This window comes from Danio aesculapii, chromosome 4, assembly GCF_903798145.1.
Source record: "Danio aesculapii chromosome 4, fDanAes4.1, whole genome shotgun sequence".
Taxonomy (NCBI): Eukaryota; Metazoa; Chordata; class Actinopteri; order Cypriniformes; family Danionidae; genus Danio; species Danio aesculapii.
The window spans coordinates 38,241,011-38,260,003 of record NC_079438.1 but is presented as its reverse complement, the minus strand read 5'-3'; the positions used below and the strand labels follow the sequence as shown (position 1 = coordinate 38,260,003).

General features: G+C 38.7%; 1 protein-coding gene across 2 annotated transcripts in view; it reads left to right on the top strand.

Annotated features, from left to right (window-relative positions):
* The first annotated feature begins 2,704 nt into the window (after positions 1 to 2,704).
* nav3 (neuron navigator 3) overlaps positions 2,705 to 18,993 on the top strand; it is a 103,024-nt gene continuing 86,735 nt past the window's right edge. For both annotated transcript variants that reach the window (XM_056455591.1, XM_056455590.1), the window contains exon 1: positions 2,705 to 3,241. In XM_056455591.1, coding sequence (XP_056311566.1) covers positions 2,966 to 3,241 — 276 coding nt within the window. In that variant the 5' untranslated portion in view covers positions 2,705 to 2,965. The remainder of the gene's footprint in view (positions 3,242 to 18,993) is intronic.

The following is an 18,993-nucleotide window of genomic DNA, read 5'->3' as shown; positions in this document are numbered from 1 at the left end:
GTGGCTAGCCTGGAAAATCTAGAATCGCTGAACTAGATTTATACAAATATTCCACAAATTAAAATCACTTACAAAGAAACGAATAATAAGTTTGCAATACACAAATTCTGTCAAATATTGTATAAAATGTGACTATTCCTACAAAGGAAAGTTGACAGGTCAGTTTTTTCCATGACATGGATAAAGGAATTTTTATCAGAGATTAGCATTGCTGTAAATTTTATATAGATTTGTTTAACATATTGTACCATTTTGTTATCAGTGTAATATGTAATAAAATGATATTTGGCCAAAATGTATTGTCTATGTTTTTCATTATACATTATATATTTTACATTTTATGAATGAGCAATTTTCAGTAATAAATTTGAGTAAATGGTGATTTATTTGCATATATTATAAAAGCACATTCCACTAATAATATTAAAATCATCATCCATCACTTAAAAAAACTAGTAATTTTCACATGATTCTTTCAAGTGGTTTTTGTTAAAAAAATAAATATGAGTAAATGGTGGTGGATTTGCTTAAATTATAAAAGCACATTCCGCTAATAATATTAAAATCTTCATTTATCACTCAAAACATTTAGTAATTTTCACATGATTCATTCAAGTGGTTTTTGCTAAAAAAAATCAAGTCTTGAAATTTACTTAAAAATAATACGTGCAATAGTGTTACCACAATTTTTTTTTGTAAATAGCACATAAGATTTTTTACAGTGTGTGAGCTCTGAGTTAAATATATATGTTATTAAATAAACTGTTAATGCTCAGAGTAGGCCTAAGAACTGGACGTTGCTGTGTTAAAGTGTTCCGATGTGGTGGAAATCCTTGCTGTTCTTCCACACATCCCTGCTTTTAAACTGAACCAGATGGGCTCTTTCCATATAAAACTTTCACTCCCTTTTAAGTCTCACACCGGGCTAACGGCTGTTAAAAACCATGGTACATGTCATATTTTGCCCACTTAATAAAGTCTTTAATACGTCAAAGGCTGCTCAGTTTCACACTACAGTTGAAAATCCATGTAAAGGCACTTTGCCTGGAATGAAACGACAGACTGCTTAGTGATCATGGGTGATGATTCGTTGTCCTCTGTTCATTGGAAATGAATCGTATCTCCTGGGCTAAACACTAGAAAATGCCCTGCTTATTTATTTGACATGAGTTATCAGGGAGGTTGGTACCAGTGCTGTCAGCATTACTGTCAGATGTTTCTCTTGGCCCCTCTTGAGTACTTTTTTAAAATGTCTGACACAAATTCTATTGTCAGTCCACTTTCTCCAAGCCTTCCTGTCTTTCTAAATATTCACAAACTATTTCCGTAAACTGGGTGGGGATGATTGATGATATTACAGTGATAGAAATTGACACCAACACAAAAAAATAAAGCGAGAGAAAGTAAATTGGTGGTTGACGGCTAAATCCAGGGAACTAGACAAACAGCTTTAGTGTGGATTGTTTCCGGGATTAAAGAGAGTAGACCTTGTCTGTTTGTGTTGGCCGTTTCATACATACAGACTTACTTTCGCTCCAAACAATCCCAAACGTTTCCCCTGTCTTTTAAATGTTCTTTTTACTTTCATTCTTTCATCACAACATTCAGTTGTTCCAGCTGCAGCCAGTGTGAGGTATCTATGTCCACCGTTCTGAGCTTGACTACGCAGAGGCTGTTTTGACAGTTGCTGTTGGAGTGTGACACGCTGCTATGGAATGTTCTGTAAATGACAGAGGAGGAACCAGAGAGTTAGATCCATCGGTCTGTGTGTGTGTGTGTGTGTGCGTGTGTGCGTGCGTGCGTGTGTGTGTTAATCTTTTAAAAAATAATGTTTGGAAATGTATGTTGATATTTCAAGCTGACATGCTACAGAAAATCATAGAAATATGTATATATGTGTGTGTTAATTTCAAGTCTAAAATACAGTAGTCAACATCTGAAATAGATCAAAACCTTTCATCAAAGTTGTCATAAAGCTATTGAATAACACCTATACTTTTACCATCCACTTCAATTGTTGATTTCTGTATTTGCAGGTAAAACAATATTATTTAGCATTTAAGGTTACTATTAGAATAATTAATCATTTATAAATGTTAAAAGTTTTAGAGTTTAGAATGTAAATAAAGTCAGATTGTGTTCCAGCAGTCTGTGTGTCTATGCAGTCCATGAAGGTCCCCTGTAGGATAGGTAGGCGTCACCCAGAGCTTTAGGTCCCCACTTGGCATGTGTTTTTTTTTTATTAAAAACTTATTTTTAGTTATATTATGAAAAAAGATCTTAAAAGTAAATTTTGTATGTGATTTTTGTTTTATTAAAATGAGCAGAAACCCTGGTCCCCTCTTGGCCAGTCCCCTTATAGTAACATAGACGTATATGTGTGTGTGTGTGTGTGTGCGTGTGTGTGTGTGTGTGTGTGTGTGTGTGTGTGTGTGTGTGTGTGTGTGTGTGCGTGCGTGCGTGCGCGTGCGTGTGCGTGTGTGTTTGTGCAAATGAGAGATATACACTCAGTCATGTCTGGGTAATCAGGCAGTGAGGAGAGCAGAATGGTGGTTACCTTCCAGGGAAGTTCACGCCCCCGAGAGCTGTTTGGTTTTGTAGTGGCGCTCTGTCAGTGAGGGAAGAGGAGGAGTGGAAGAGAGAGAGGAGGAGGGAAGAATGTGTAGTGGAGGAGCCTTCTCAGTTACTGAAAGCAGCACACGCTGTCGGTAACAGAATGAGCTTGTCCACGCTCTCTGCCGCTGGCTGCACACTCTAAAAAACAATCGCCCCCCCTCCCATTTCTTACAGCCCCTGCCAGACATCAAGAGCAGACACAAGGCTCTCTCTCTCTCTTTCTCTCTCTCTCTCCCCCTTTCTCTCTCTCTCTCTCTCTCTGTCTCTCGTGTGAGAAAGCTGCGAGAGACAACTCCTCCACTTTTTTTCCCCTCCTTATTTCTCTCTGGGACTTGCACTCTGAGGGACTATGCCGGTAGTTGGTGTTGCTTCAAAACTCCGACAGCCAGCTGTGGGGTCCAGACCCATCCACACTGCACTGCCCATCCCCAACCTCGGGAGGAGCAGCATGGCACATGGACTGGCACCCAGGAGCTCGGAGCTCAGGGTCACAGAATCTTCCATGCTGTCTTGTCAGCTGTCACTCAAGACGGAGATCCACGATAGGAGGTCAAACTTGGTTCCAGCTCCAGCTGCAACTTTGGCACGAAGCAGCAGAGAGGCAGAAGAGAGCAAGATCTGCAAGGTCAGTAAGACTGGTGATGGCATGTAATACAAGCATTGATGCATGTGTGCTATGCAGGTGGATTGTATATTATGTGAAAGAGAAAGCTGGGTATGGATAGTTATTTTTTTGATTAATGGTAAAATTTGATTTCTTGTATACTTGGAAACCAATCAGACAGATGGCTGGTGGACCACTGCATATCTTTAGCAGGTGTCGTAGATGTGTTTTGCCTGGACATTTGAATTCTACATGTTAGCAGTTATGCTGTAGGTTTTTATGAATGTATTTATTCATTTATTTAAGAATATCAGATTTTGGGTTCAGTAGAATAAAGTCAGTCTTCAAACTTCAGACTTCAAAATGACAGAAATACTGACATAAATTAAATTTTGGCTTAAACTGTTTATTATATAGTGGAAAATTACACTCTGCTGACTAGTGTTCTACTTGAGGATGGCTAGTTTACCATTACAAATCATCTCAGTGGTGCAGCTATCTCCATGTTTCAACTGAGCTGTTGTAGTAGTTTTACTAAGGCTATTAAGATCTCTATCAGTGAAACGAAGCATGGATCAGTGTTAGCGGGTGGTTGTGGGGCAGTCGGCCACCTGAGAAACTCTTGTGTGAAGCAGAGCGGGGTAAAACACTAACTCCCTATCCCCCATCTGTGGTGCTCTATTACAGATAGATGACTGGTGTTTCCCCCTGGCCTACTGCTCTTTTCTCAGCCTTCATCATTTTAAAAAAAAGCAGAGTTCAAATTGCTAACGAATGATGGACACATATGGATTGCTGCAAAGTCTTTCCCATTCAAAACAAAAGCATGCCAAGGTTTCTGAAAGCAGTTTCATACACTTGGCTCAAAACCAGAGTGGAGACAGAAAGAAGGCGGGGTGCTTTTGAGTGAAGGAAGTGAGAATCTTTCAAAAATCCCCGCCAAGGTCCATTCAAAGTTTTTTTATACCCGCCTGTCAAAACTAAAAAATAAAAACGATCCAAAGTGAAAAAAAAAAGACTTTCCTGTTTGCTAAGCTTATCTTGACCGTTGTCTCATTTGTGACCTCCTTAGTTTTACCTCCTCCCTTTACAGATTCTAAAAGGCCGGGTTTTCTTGTAACCTGCAGGAAGTGCATGCTCACTTCAAAGCAGGGACGTGGTTGACTGCGCGGGGTTTCTTGTGCGGTAGTCGCTAGCATGTTCGGGGTTGCTGCAGGGCCAAGAAACAGGGGAAGTGTGTTTTATTATTAACTCTGTGCTCCGTGACCTAAGACACTGTTCACTCAAGTGTCATGCCCTTTAGTGAGGAAAAAATCACCAGTCTTGTCTTTTCACTTTAGTTTGCTGTTAAAAATGCAGTGGGAATGTTAAGAATAGTCATAAAACTCTGATGAACAACTTGTGTATTAAAATATTAATAAACAATGTGACTTTTTACATGTTCTTATGTCTCCCCAACAAAGGATATGTTCCACCTGTCTTCTGACTGGTCACAAGGGAACAATTAGTCCTTATGTGGGCTTGTCCACTCAGGTCTTTTTGTAAGGGCTGAAGAGCTTCAGGCAATACTTACTTTCTCCTGCCGGTCTAGTGTTGGTGGAGTTGTCTGAGATCATAATGCAGCATAATGTCAGACTGCATTCGGTAGAAGTGGATTTGTTTATAGCCACATGCTTGTTTGGACATGTTTGTAGTCATTCCCACAGAGGGCAGCACGTTCACCTTGTTTGGTGTTGACACAGGTTCTATGCGGCTGCATTTTGAAACGTGTGCTGGGGCTAAAGACTCATGACAAACTTTGTGTTCAAGGACATCCGTCTACCGCGCAGCTGGCGGTGTTGTGATCTGCCGGCGCAATTTATCAAGTTTTCAAACAAACATGAGCAAGATTTAAAGTAAACCGAATGGAACAACTTAACGGCTAATGTGAGGAAAGGCAATGAGTGTGCTGTAGAATCTCTTTTGGACACCAAAGAGAGAAGTCCACAGGAGCCTGCATAGTTTACACTATGCAAGGACCTCATCTCATGACAGCATTATAGACTGTAAAAAATGACGGTTGTGCAAGGATCATTTCAGCCACTTTTCTCCGCAAGAGTTCCCAGTCAGATTCCTGTGGTAAACAGAGGAAATATGTGGTTTTTCTGGTTGGTGAACTGATTATAGCTTGCGCTGTACATTTTATACACCTGAGAATAAGAGCAGTGAGGAGGTGTGCTTGAAAATGAGTGTCCGTGGCAGTCTTGATGAGAGAGAATGTGTGGGAAACAGAACAAAAGAAGGAAATAACAGGCTATTTAAATGAAACGTTATATGTGTCTCAGAAGTACTTTATGAAGAATATTTGTTCTAGTTTAAACATACTCAACTCTAGTGGACTAGATGAGAAATCAGAACAGTCCTCTAAATTAGCCACCAGTGCTCTGTTTTAGCGCACTTGACTAAACAAATGATTTGAATATGGAATGACTCCACAGGGTGTTGTTCATAACTATAAAAGCCTAAAATTGGAACATAAAGACATACAGTTTGAATTCTCCTCTTGTTCAGAGTCAGCACATTTTATTGTGTTTATATCATCAATAAAATTGTGTTGAGATAAGTGCATGGATTATGATTTATTACTCATATTTATTGCATTATTTATTGTCCTGAACTGCATTTTGAAATCCTCCTTTGAGAGCTTGGCTTTGAATGCAGATGTGGGAGACAGTAATCTACACTACTTACATGTGGAAAGTGAGGATTGTCCGAGATGTTGTTGTAGCCTACAGTATAGCGATATGATAGCAAAAGCTAATCCACCCTACACAAATCCTGGATTTTCTTTGCCATCTTACATATGTCTTTAATTTGTTTCCCATTGCTCTATGAATAGTTTTTTGTATTAAAGTTATGTAAAATCCTGCACATGCTCGTAACAGGATTCAATGCGCCTGTTGTTTACACCTTTCATTTTTGTTGACAGTTAACTGTCCAGTGAAAAGCAGGCTCCATTACAAGCTTTAAGATAAGCTATACTTCCTTAAGCCAAGTTTAATGGCTCATTTCCACAGAGTGGTATGATTTGGTACAATATGGTACGGTACGCATTTATCGCCATTTCCACTGACAAACATACCAAAAAAACTTTAAAATAGGAGACCAGCACAATAGAAATCTACCAAAAGTGTGTAGCTAGACTGCCTGCCAATTGTTTTAAACAGAACTGTCACCAGCACGAGTAGAAAGTCAGGAGTATTCACTTTTTTACACAGCCGAGACACGACACCCTATTAATACATCATGTAATAAGCAATGCTTGACCTGAGCTCAGACAAACCGATTGTATTCTTGTGACAAACAGCCACATTCCAAGAAGCAAGAACAGAATGTGTGCCCTCCAGTGTCCATACGAGGGCTTTCAAAAAATGTGTGGAAAGCACCAGTGGTATCGCTTTCTCTCTTAATTCTTGTGCACTTGATGTATGTCTATATTTATAATAATGAACTTACCCATGATTACTATCTGTTTAGAAATGGTCAAACAAAAAAGCTAATTATTCTTTCAGCAACCTAAAACTTGAATAAACACGGTTTTTAATTATGCACATTTTTAATTATGCACATTTTTAAATGCGATCTTCATTGCCATTTAAACTATTATGAACTATTATGAATGACAGAATTACTTTTTAACTAGAGTGCTGGTAAAGAACATCAATGAGAGATTTGACTGGTTGTATATTTGTTGTTTTTTAAACCAGATATAGAAAAAATGTATGTTTTGGGTAATTTTTTCATAATTAGTTACATTTTGGTTGTTCATATGTAATTTATTTATTTATTTGTTTATTTATTTTATATAATTAAGCCATAGAAAGTTTAGTCATAAACATATACATAAGTATTAGTATAAAGCATCTGTTTTGTGAGAAGTACTTATATGATATGTGAATGACCCATACTTTTACTTTTCTTTGAGTGAGAATAACATTGCAACTTTATCATACACCACGTCTATCAAAAAAGGTACCATTTAGCAGTGGAGACACAAGCCTGATAACTGTTACCCATACCGAACCGTACTGTATAGAACTGATCTGTATCACTCAGTGGAAACGAGGCATTAGTATACTGTATATATTCTTCTGTGAAATACAAATTGTATTTTCCCCCCAAAAAATGAAGATCCTATCTGCTGGATACTTTTAATTTCATTATGTAGACAAGCATATGTGGTTGAACAATCAGTTTAATTTTGCTTAATTTTGTAGTGCTTTTTCACAGTAAATGTGGACAATACATCCACATTGTCCTTAGCTTTGCCCCATTATTCATTCTAGACATACACACATGTATAATCCTCTCTATTCTTACTGAGTTTAGCTGTGCAGATCAATAGCAAGGGTCCCCAGGGCTCTGCACTTGTCCCATTCAAGATTTGCATGTGTGAGATTAAGTCAGGGAATGTAAACGGGCCTCTGGTGTCAGCAGTGTTTTAGATTGGGAACACAGGGGAATGTTGAGAGCATGAGGGGACAGTGCCAGCATTTCCCAGCAGCAGAGGTGCTATCGATGGAGAAACACTGAGGCTTGAGGTCGGGAGGGGGTTCTTCTGTCTGTGCGTGTAACAGCCATGGGTGGTCTAGTGTGCTCCACTCCTTATCTGGAAGAGTGCAGGACACTAAAGAAAAGTGATGACGCTCCCCCTTAGACAAAGTTCAGAGCCATTAGACAGCTCAACTTGTATGGAAATGTACTATCCAACAGCTCTCTGAAGAGCTGACTTGTAAAAATATGAATAATTTAATGATTCACTCAGTTGTTTTTCCAGTGTGCCTATCCAAGTGCCGATTAAAATTTTCCAATAAAAGCACACATATTCTCAATACTCTGTACTTTTCACTGTACTTTGCACATCTTTAAAATCTGATCTATCTATCTATCTATCTATCTATCTATCTATCTATCTATCTATCTATCTATCTATCTATCTATCTATCTATCTATCTATCTGTCTGTCTGTCTGTCTGTCTGTCTGTCTGTCTGTCTGTCTGTCTGTCTGTCTGTCTGTCTGTCTATCCATCTATCAATCTATTTATCCATCCAATGATCCATCCATCCATCCATCCATTCATTAGTAGTATTAGTATTTGTTATTGTTAATTATTGTTGTTGTTGTTGTTGTTAAGCTATTCCTATTGTGTTGTGATGTTGCGTTATAGAGTTCATTTAGAAAACAATTGTGCAAGTTTACATTCAACTTTTCTGGAAACTTCCGCAGTCTATAGTATAACAGAAAGGAAAAAGAAAACTTGAGAAAAACAGCATGCAACCTTAAATATAAGATATGCCAGGCATCATTTAGAGACCTTTCTGAACTTTCTGTGTGCACAGCTCAATTTAAAAGAAACAAAATGACCTCTAATAACCGTTAATGATCTGGCAGATCATTTTGTTTCCCTTGGTTCAGCTACGGTCTTTATCACCAGTATCATTAAGTGACCAAACCCCCTGCCACGTCTGATGCTCTTGAATGGTGTTTTCTGATGCAGCACTGCAGAGCTGCTGAAGAGTATCTCATTGGTTTGCACAGTGCAGCCCATGGATGGAAGTTACCCCTCTTATATAACTACTCTCACACATCAGACCATATCAACAAACACAGTACCTTAATGCATTGTGCAAAGACCAAATGTTAAGGCAAAATATATATATATACAATTTTCAACATTTACATAACATTAATTGAGCACCAAATCAACTTTTTAAATGAATTGTAAAAGTGTGGCACTGGAGATTGTAATTATGCTAAAACACACAGAAATGCCAATACTGGAATAAATGGCTTTTTAAATTACATTCAACAGTGTTTCTAAAGCATATTAAAACTAAAGTAATAATCCTGAAAATTCAACTTTTCCAACACAGGAATAAATTGTGTTTTAAATTATATGATATTAGTAAACATTTATTTTAAATTTTTTGCAGGATCAAATAATAGCAGCCTTGGGGAACAGTAATGTATGAAAGGTAGTCCAAAAAGCATATAAAATGAATTATTATTTAGCCTAAAGTATACCTAATAAAATCCATCAACACACAGCATGTCTGAAATGAGTCTACTACAATACCTTTCATTCCCCTTTTTCCACTTCCAGTCTTTTAGTTGAATCTCTCTGTTCTTTCACTCCCTTTACTTCATTGCTCTAATCAGCTGCATTTGTCATTTGTTACATAAACTTTGATAGTCTTTCCACCTCGCTCTCACTCTCTCTCTCACTCTCATTCATATCCTCACTCATTCTTTGACTTTTTCTCATTTTCCAGGAGCATTGACTTCATTCCATACCTTTGCAATCCTTTACTCCTTAGAGTTTGTGTTTTCTCTCACTTTCTCTTATGCCGATAGAGGGATGGAGGCTGTGAACACACCTGGCACTGTCTGTATAACTGGCTCTGATTACACGCCACGAGCCCAGTCCCACACACACACACACACACACACACACACACACTTTCTTTTGGCTCGGCACAAAGGAGGAACATCTGTGAAACCAAAGCATGGAGCTCATTAGCAATCAGCAGGGACCGGGACAGAGCGGACATCCCAGCATGCCATTAATACACACCAGGAAAGAAGAGAAGGGATGCGCCATGCTACATATTTTCATAATCGACTAGTTGTCAGGTTGTCTATGGAAACCCTGTTTAATTATACTAGTGCATGTTCACTAGACACAGATAAGTCTCCTTTTTTAGGTACAAACTACTTTAAAAATGTATCTTTTGTAAAACATTTGTTCATCTTCATATCACAAATGAAGATATTTATAATGAAATGTGATTTCTATCCTAATCTTAAAAGTCTAATCACCAAAAACTGTGAAACTTTAAAAAGTTTGCAGAGAGATCAACAAATAAATATATTTGAATCAAGCGAAGTCTTTTAGGGAGACATGGTTGATGATGAATATGATTAATCGATTTCATTTAGAGTTTTATTCTCATGTGATCTTTGTAAATGTTTACTTTTACACGCAAAATTAAACCTCAAGGATTCTCAAGCATCAAGCAAGCATCATTGAACATTTTTGGATACTGTAAGCATTGTTTTCGTAAGTAATCATATATCAATTAAATCTGTACTTGTGGAGCTGCGCATTGATGGGTTTGCTCTTCAGTGTTTGGACTTTCAGCAGTGAAATTTAAACCACACTGAACTGAACTAAACTGAACTTCAACTCTGAAAACTGGACTGACACAGTTTCAGTTTACTAGAACTTGTATTTTAAGCTTCTTTGACACAATCTACATTATAAAAGCACTATAGAAATAAAGATAATTGAATTGTTCATCATATAAAGTGAAAATTTCTCTTCCAAAGACAATGATTTTTTCCCTCCCTGAATAGACTTGCAATGGAATGGCAGAATAGAGATTTGTGATCCAAATAAATTTGAACGTTTTATGGATTTGGAACAACAGACTTTCCATTCAACCTTCCAATAATTGAATAGTCATTTAGTGGTCAACCATCCTGAGCAATCTCTGAAGGAGAGGAAAGGTAAACAGAAAGTGTTCAGTTAGTCAGCCGCTTTGTGAGTCAGACTGCATGATTGCATTGTGACCTGCTCTAGAATCATGGGATTTCCTGCTTCATGGGCAAAAGTCCAATGCAAGTTTTTCAGTGGAGTGTTTGTGCACTGACATGCGTGAGTGTTTAGAGGTAATCGGACACCTCAGGAATCTTTTGCTAGCTACTGTATAACTATGTTCCTTGTTTAAAATATTTAATGAACTACTTTTCAAAATAAATAAATACATCAGAAAAAATCTTCATTAATATATTCTTTAATAAAAAAACATTGATTTCAAGAAATGCACACATTTAGCACATTAGACTTCTGATTTCTGAAGGACTCTGTTAAACTGGAGACTGGAGTAGTGATGATGAAAATTCAGCTTTCCCGTCACAAGAATAAATCATATTTTAAAATGTATTAAAACCGTATTGTTTTTTAAAGAACTGAAAAAACTTCAGACTTCAGCTGGCTTTTTTTTTGTGTATAAACTGAAGTAGTACAAATTGTTCTTGAACTGATGCAGAACTGCCAAGCCAGTTGAAAGTACCGACGAACACTAAATTTGAGGTGATAATTTTGCTGTGATCATGTAGTTCTAAAGTTTCAATGCCATCCACAGTGGTTCACCCAAGCTCGGCATTTAGTTAAATCATTATCCCAGATGATCGCAACAAATGAACTGTGAAGTACACAGAAAGACTCTGAACTATGTGTGTGTGGGTGTATGTCCTGTTAACACCAGCCAAAAAAAGTACCCGCAGTAACAAATTAGATCAGATAAGCAATTTTCAGAGATGGTTCTGATTCACTTGCTTATAACTTCAACTCAGAAGTCTTTAGCTTTTATTTTTGCATTTCCTTCTTGTAATGTGACACTGAAATTACTACACCTTATAATAAACTACTATTTTTATTTACCTTTATAGTCATTTCTGAAAACGGATCCCCACATCCTGCCTCGCTTGCTCTTGCAGACCAGAGGTTAAGCATTTCCCATCATTCAAAAGGTGTTAATATTATTTTGGAAAGGTGTTAAGCTCCTCATTAACGGTGCTTAAAACAGAAGCGCAGCCTTGCGCACAACAAAACCGTTCAGGTCAAGACCGGTGTGACCAGACATGACGGGGTCTGGCTTTTACCACACACTTAAACTCTCTCTTTCTCCCACCACACAAACTCCTCTCTGTGCCTTCTTGACGAATAGCAGAGCCTCCTAATCTTGTAATTATAGTATAATCTCCTTAATAGCATAATGCTTTTAAACTACACTGAGGTACTGAGTCGATATATATAGAAAGAGAGAGAAGGAACTGTTGTCCTCCAAATAGTTCCTGAGTGGTTTAGGTCAGCCACGGTTGATGTTTGATGAGCCTTGAATATCCCAAAAAATGTGCGAACAAATATTCCCTCATAATGATGCAAAGAGGAGGGAGGTTATCCTTGATTGAATAGTCCATTACTGCAGTTATGACACTGGCACAGGGGTCCGCTGTGTCTTGCAGAGGATATGATAACACACTCACCAACGCAATGCAGATGGTGACTTAAGTTGGTCACAGGCTCATTGTTTCATTCTTTCTGCTGCTGTCATACCAGTATTGATTCAGTTTGAAGTTGTCTAGAAGGTATGCTGATTTGTGGTAGCATAGTGTTGTATTTGACTAATATTTAAGATTTATAAGTCACTTTTATTGTGTTTTTTTGGTGCAAATTGTCTTTGGTTCTTTAATCTGGCAACTTGGTGGAGATTTGGAGTTATTGAAGACTGGAAAAAATAATATACTGACACTAAGAAAAACTGTTGAATGCATTTATTTTTGTTATGTGTGCACAAAAGCATTATTGATTGATAATATTCTGATTGAACTACTGAAGGATTATGGTCTGTTTTGAAGATGGTTTTTGGGGTGAATTTGTCTGGAACCTTACTGTCTATGTGGGATGAGGGAGCTCTCCGATTTTAATATCTCAAATTTGTGTTCCAAAGATGAACAAAGGTATCTGGGGTTTCTAAACAACATGGGGGTGAGTAATTCATAACATCATTTCCATTTTTGTGTAAATAAAGTTTACTTTAAGGCTGCATTTACACTGCATGGTTCAAGTGGCTCAATTTTTTTCTCCCATGTGGCACAGATCGGAAATGGCCCATGTATGTGTAAGCAGGACAAAAACCCATGGATTTCAGTTTACTCAAATCAGATTCAGGCCTTGTTCACAAGTGGACATTTACCCGATATGAATCGGATCCGTACCCTCGTGTCTGCAGTGTAAACAGGTAGATCGGATTTTCACCTGTCGATGTGGGATCATTTCACCTGTCAATGTCACGCATCATTAAAAACCATAGCGAATGATATCAACTCTGACGCTTTCATTTAGGAACAGACTTCAGCAGAGTCCCAAACCTTAAATCTCATACACAAGGACTAAAAAAAGCTTTTATATTGTTAAATAGCACAAGTATTTAAGCATGTTAAAGAGAGAGAGAGAGAGAGAGAGAGAGAGAGAGAGAGAGAGAGAGAGAGAGAGAGGAGAGAGAGAGAGATCAACATCCGCCACGTAACCAATATAAACTAATATAAAACTGTGGCAAACGTTGCATGCATAAATCACACCATGGACATTACATTAAGATGCCTACTGGTTTAAAAAGGCCTAGATTAAAAGAAGTTTGCCAAATGAGGACTTTTCTGTCATAAACTATAGTAAAACAACCTGTCAAAAAGAATTTTATAAAATTAAACTCACACATTAAATACAGGAATGGAGAAAAGAGGGATTTTTTTTTTATTATCAGCTGTCAGTCAGCACCTGCTCTTATTTTCCTGGTCATTGCGCCTTTGCCGTGTGCTGTGTCAGCAAAAAAATTGTATACAGTCACAAAATCGGAGTTAACCATCACGATCTGCAGTGTAAATGCAGCCTAAGTTTGTTTTGCATTACATATGCATTTTCATTTTGTTAATATTTATTTTATTTTACAAAAAAAAATTGTTGTTTTAAATAACAAGGTCAAGAAAAAATAATTTTTATATTTTGGGTGGATTGTCCATTTAAAGAATCTATTACGTCAGAATCTAAAACTCAATGCACAGTGCCGGTCTTTTCTGCAGGGCTGGTTCAGCTAAATTGGCACTGCGCACTAAATCGCTAATGTGTGTTTGGCTCGCACCCCTGCTCACCTTCAAAGAAGATGTGCACAAGAAAGACTTACTGCATTGGAAGCAGATGGAAGCACCTACTGCAGATTTTTAAAGCTTTAATCGTCCCACATCTGCCTGCTTCCACTCTCTCTCGCGCGTGCTCATGCTTCATTGTATCTTCATAAAGCATCAGCGGATAGAAGAAGAAAAGGGACAGCTAGGGCTGAGTGAGGGAGGAGAGGAATAGGGATGAGTAGTTAGGCGGATGAAGAGGGCTGGTTGACTTTCAGCGATCACAGTCCCTCTTTCTGTGAAGTTCAAATGAGCCAGTATTGCAGTAATCGGAAGTAAATCCATTTAATTAAATTTCAAAAGTTTAAGGGCAGCATTAGATTAGAAACATATTGTATAGAGTGGGAGTGTGCCATGCTTTATGTCCTTTGATCTCATACAGTACATACAATACACACACATATGCCAGACATACACCCGTGCCATAGAGTCTCAAAGTTGGCCTTTCGGCTGGTACATATAGCCCAGGCATGCTCTGAAATTCATTTTCCCACGTTGACAGGAGCTATTAGTCATGCGAAAGATGGCTAAGTTACATCGCTACAGGCTAAAGAGCACTGCATTGAGAAAATGCTAGCCAATGCTGTGCTGTGTATCACCGTGTATACACCAAAACCGCAACAGCCTTGGAACTACTTGTCAAACAATTTTTGCTTTTCTGTTAAATTGTCCTTAGGTGTGGCAGTATGTGGCAACTCTTATATTCTGGGCAAAAGATGATCCTTGCACTTGCTACCTTAGGGGCCAGAGCCTGTTTTGCTGAGAGTCGCATAAAAGCAGGATGCTACAGTGCAATGCTACAGATGTGTGAAAAGACAGATTGGGTGAAGAGAAGAGAGGGAGACGAGAAGGGGAAGGGAAATATATTTTTGCACCACCTCAACAAAAAGGTGACCTTTGGGTGAATTAATGTCCCATGGCAGAAAGTCTCTTTTTGGATGACTTTTACACATTACAGTTGCTTTGATAAACAGAATATGAGAGTTCTGTGCCTTAGCTGCCTTTGTCAATGAATGTTCATCCATTTTTAATGCTTTGTACACTACAGTATTTTCTGCTTTTTTTTTCTTTGTAAATTCTGCTGATTCAGCAACATAATTTAAAATGACTTGTGATAGTCCTGGAAGCATCAGTAAGCAGGTATGTGTGTAGCTCTAGTGACTAGTCAATTGGTTTGATGTGCGGTAGGGCTGGGTGATTAATTAAAATGAAAAGCAAAGCTATGACTGTCATGAACACCTTGTCTGGAAAGAATTGTGTGATATGTAGTAAATCTCCTCCAAACTCTAGATGGCACTCTCACTGAAACTCAGATTAGTCATGAAGAAACCCTGAAAATACCCATAGCAGTTGCTGGATAAACAGAAGATTTAACCCTTTTAATTGAGTGTGACTGATAAACACAACTATGGAATCATCTCAAATAATGATTTATTTCAAACACTCGACTGATTTTATGATGCGAGTTTGGAGTAAAGTTTTGTTATTATGTGTGGTATTTTCACTTGCAGAATTTACTGAACCGAGCAGTATTTTACTGGGAAGTAAAATTAAATTGGTCAATTAAACTGGTCTAATTGACCAATTAAAATGACTTTTACATAGCTTATCGGTGTAGTAGATGCTGCTCCATCTGAAAGCATGTGCTGGAGATTTACTAGAACCAGTTTTATTGACAAAATATGCATACAGATTGCTTTTGTATAATCTCCCAGACCTAGTTTGATGTGTATCTCTGGTGGTCCAATCAAATTGCTCCCACAAGGATGGAAAAAGAGTATAATGGTAAACATTAAAACTTGGACCTAAAGGGCATTGCAATCTTTTACTGTGAGTAGTCACAGTTTTCAAATATTTGGCCTGGCAGACAGATGAGCCATAAGTGTGCCAGGCTTACCCTGATCCTCCTTTGTTTATGTGCATGTTTAGAGTGTGTTTGTAGGTCTGAGCATGTTTTCTCAGGTTTATACTCTGAAGTAGCACTTGGCTGCAGGCTGAAAACAGTTACACTTTAATAAGCCAGTTGTTTACTCTTTTCTGCAGACCCACTCTGGGTGCACTCTACTGTGAATCCCGCCTCTTTGCTGGCATGTACGCTTTGAGCTGTAAACTGCTTACTAACTGATTTTACAACCTGCCCAGAAAGTACCGCTCTTTTATGATAGCTGTAGGTAATGCAAGCAAGCTTGGAAAATAGACCCACCTCTGTTTTAGGCTTATTCTATTCCGTCTTAGTTAGAAGCACAGGGTGAGAAACACCATGAACTCACTGACTCAGAGAAGAAGCTGTATTCAGATGGCTCGCATGAATAGATATTGGACCCATAAGCTTTCCGTTGCACCCTGAAAGGAATGGATTAAAAAGAGACAGGGGGTCCAGTGCGGGAGTGTCGGTGGTGGGAAGGAGGGATGAAAGAAGAGGTGTGCTTGCCAAAAGCTGGACTTTTTTTTGCATCTGGCCAAGAGGCAGCATGAATGCCACATGCACCTGATCTTTCATCTCCTCTTGCTCACAGGAAATGGAGAGCAGATTGGGCTTTGGTTTACGTGATGCTCTTGATTGAGGACAAAGAGGAAAGGTTGTTATTGTGGTTAGCCATTGCGTGATCAACGGTATAGAGGTCTGCCTTTGATGGGACTCAGCAGTACCCTGTAATAGTGATCAGAGAACTCAATGAACTCAGGACAAGGATAACTCTCTGCCAATTGCTAAGCTTTCTGTCAAGATCTTAAGAAAGACAATGGTAGTAGAGATACCTAATGTCATCTTAACCGTGGCAGACAGCTGATTAAGGAATTTTTGGCTTGGAGCACATCAGCGGTGATGGGTTCACCACATACAATATGCAGAACAGAAACTTGCACAGAATGCTGAAGCTATCTGGCCGCTTTAAGACAGGATTGCATTCGTGGTCTCTCCAAAATGATCCCATACTAATAGCTCCAACAGGACTTCCATCCCCACTACTGTAAGAACTATAATTTAGGAAATTGGTTCAACTATTTGTTGTACTTGTCGACGGTCAGTGACATGTAGAATTACGTCCGTCTCTCTCATATTGCTGGCATCCATTTCATAAGGGCCTGGCTCTCAGGAGGAAGAGTTTGGCCTCGGTTCTATTTGTCCTCGATGAAAATTCCACAAGTACTCTCCCAGAGGTTGTGATTAATTGATGTCTACATACATTTCTGGATTTTGGTTTTTAGGTTCAGTGTCTCACTGTCTCTACACTACCCTCTCAGTTGGTCAGTGGAAACTCGACCTTTTTTCACAGTTTTATGGCTAGGAATGTAAACCTCCTTCTCCTTAGGATTCGAGCCTATGGATTATATGACATGACCATTTAAGGCCCATTCCTAAGCTGTCCAGTTCTTCAGCAGTTAAGCCCCATCTTTATAAAGGTCACCTACTGATTGACGTCGGTTTATCTATGATGGAGGCAGGTCTCTGAAGTCTGTTGCTCCACAGTGGTCCATAATGAATCATTTAAGAACCATGTTGGGCTTCCTCAGAAAAAAAGTAACATTTGTGTCGGATGTTTTTGATTTAATCTTTCATACAGGCTGTCTGGCCCAGGCCTAATGTCTAGATTTTCTAAGCACTTGGTGTAGTAAAACTCAGGGGTGGTCTGCTTCTCTCAGAAATGTTTTAAGGGTTTGAATTGAGCCAAGCCTGATTGTACACAAAAAGGTCAGATGCCGTAGGAAATCCTGTGTATTTCCTACGTTTCAGGCTCATAACTGTGAGAATATAGATGTAATAGCTGTACCTGGCGCAAACACAAAAAGCTAATCAGTGTGTAAGGAGTCCATCCAATTTGTTAACCTGCTTCAAAACCTATTGCAACTACATGTAATGTATTTTTAGTTTGGATATAATTAAGTGTGGATACACCTGCATGACCGCCTCCACAAAGTCAACAAATATCTGCCCTCAAGTCCTCCTTGACAGTTCCTGCTAATAAAATTGGAAGTTGTAGTCCTGATTATTGTACACTGATAATTGTGAAATTGTAAATCTTTTACAGGTCTTTTATCAAAGCCAAGTATGACAGGACCTTTATAAAAGCACTCACCACTTTTTGTAACTTAATTAATCAAGGCTCTGTTGAGCTTTAAGTTGATTAGCACACTCTTGCAGAAAATATATACATGGTCCAAGGCCAACAATGGCAAAATGTGTTGCACGCAGGCACTATTATACAATCCACCTGTTTTATTTTTTTATCTGAGCTTCCAGCAGAGCAGCACTCGGTACCATGTGCATTCAAACGAGTGTGTCGTAGTCTGTATTTACACAGCTGCAAGAGGACAGGAGCAAGTCAGGTGAAGGCCTTGGCCTCATGCTGGCCCAGCAGGATCCTTTGTGAGCAAACGCTGATGATTGGGGCCATGATTCAGAGACACTGTCTGCTTCTACAACCACTGCTTTCACTCCAAACATTGTCCTTCCTGTCTAGAGCAGAGCGACAGGGCATAGTCTGCACATACAGACACAGATATATGTCTTTAGACTCGGAACTTCTTCAAAGTGACCTTCTGAGGGAAGTTGGTTAAACAATAATGTGGGGTCAGGCAGGTTGATTTGTGGTTTGAGACTTTGTGAAAAAGTGGATGGCTTCTCAAGGGTGCTGAAATATTATACTGTTGTGTTTGGCAGCATCTTTTCAGACTCACCAATACATGTCAGCCCTATTTGGAGAGTTTGTGAGTGCAGAGCCCCTCAGGTGGAAAATCATAATGTGTGTAATGTGTGAGTGAGTAAAACAAGAAGCATTAAGCAAGACTGAAACTTTTTCTAACTTTCAATCTGACTTCTGTTCTCTAGAGAAAAAAAGGGATGCCAATCCAAAGATTCACACATGGGTTTAGTCCCCGAGAGCTCTCTGAGTGTTTGGGTGTAGGTCAGTGTATAGAATGACCTAAGCTTGGTTATTTACTTCCTCAGGATGATAACAGAACAGGCCAAATCTCCTCTGCTCTTCCT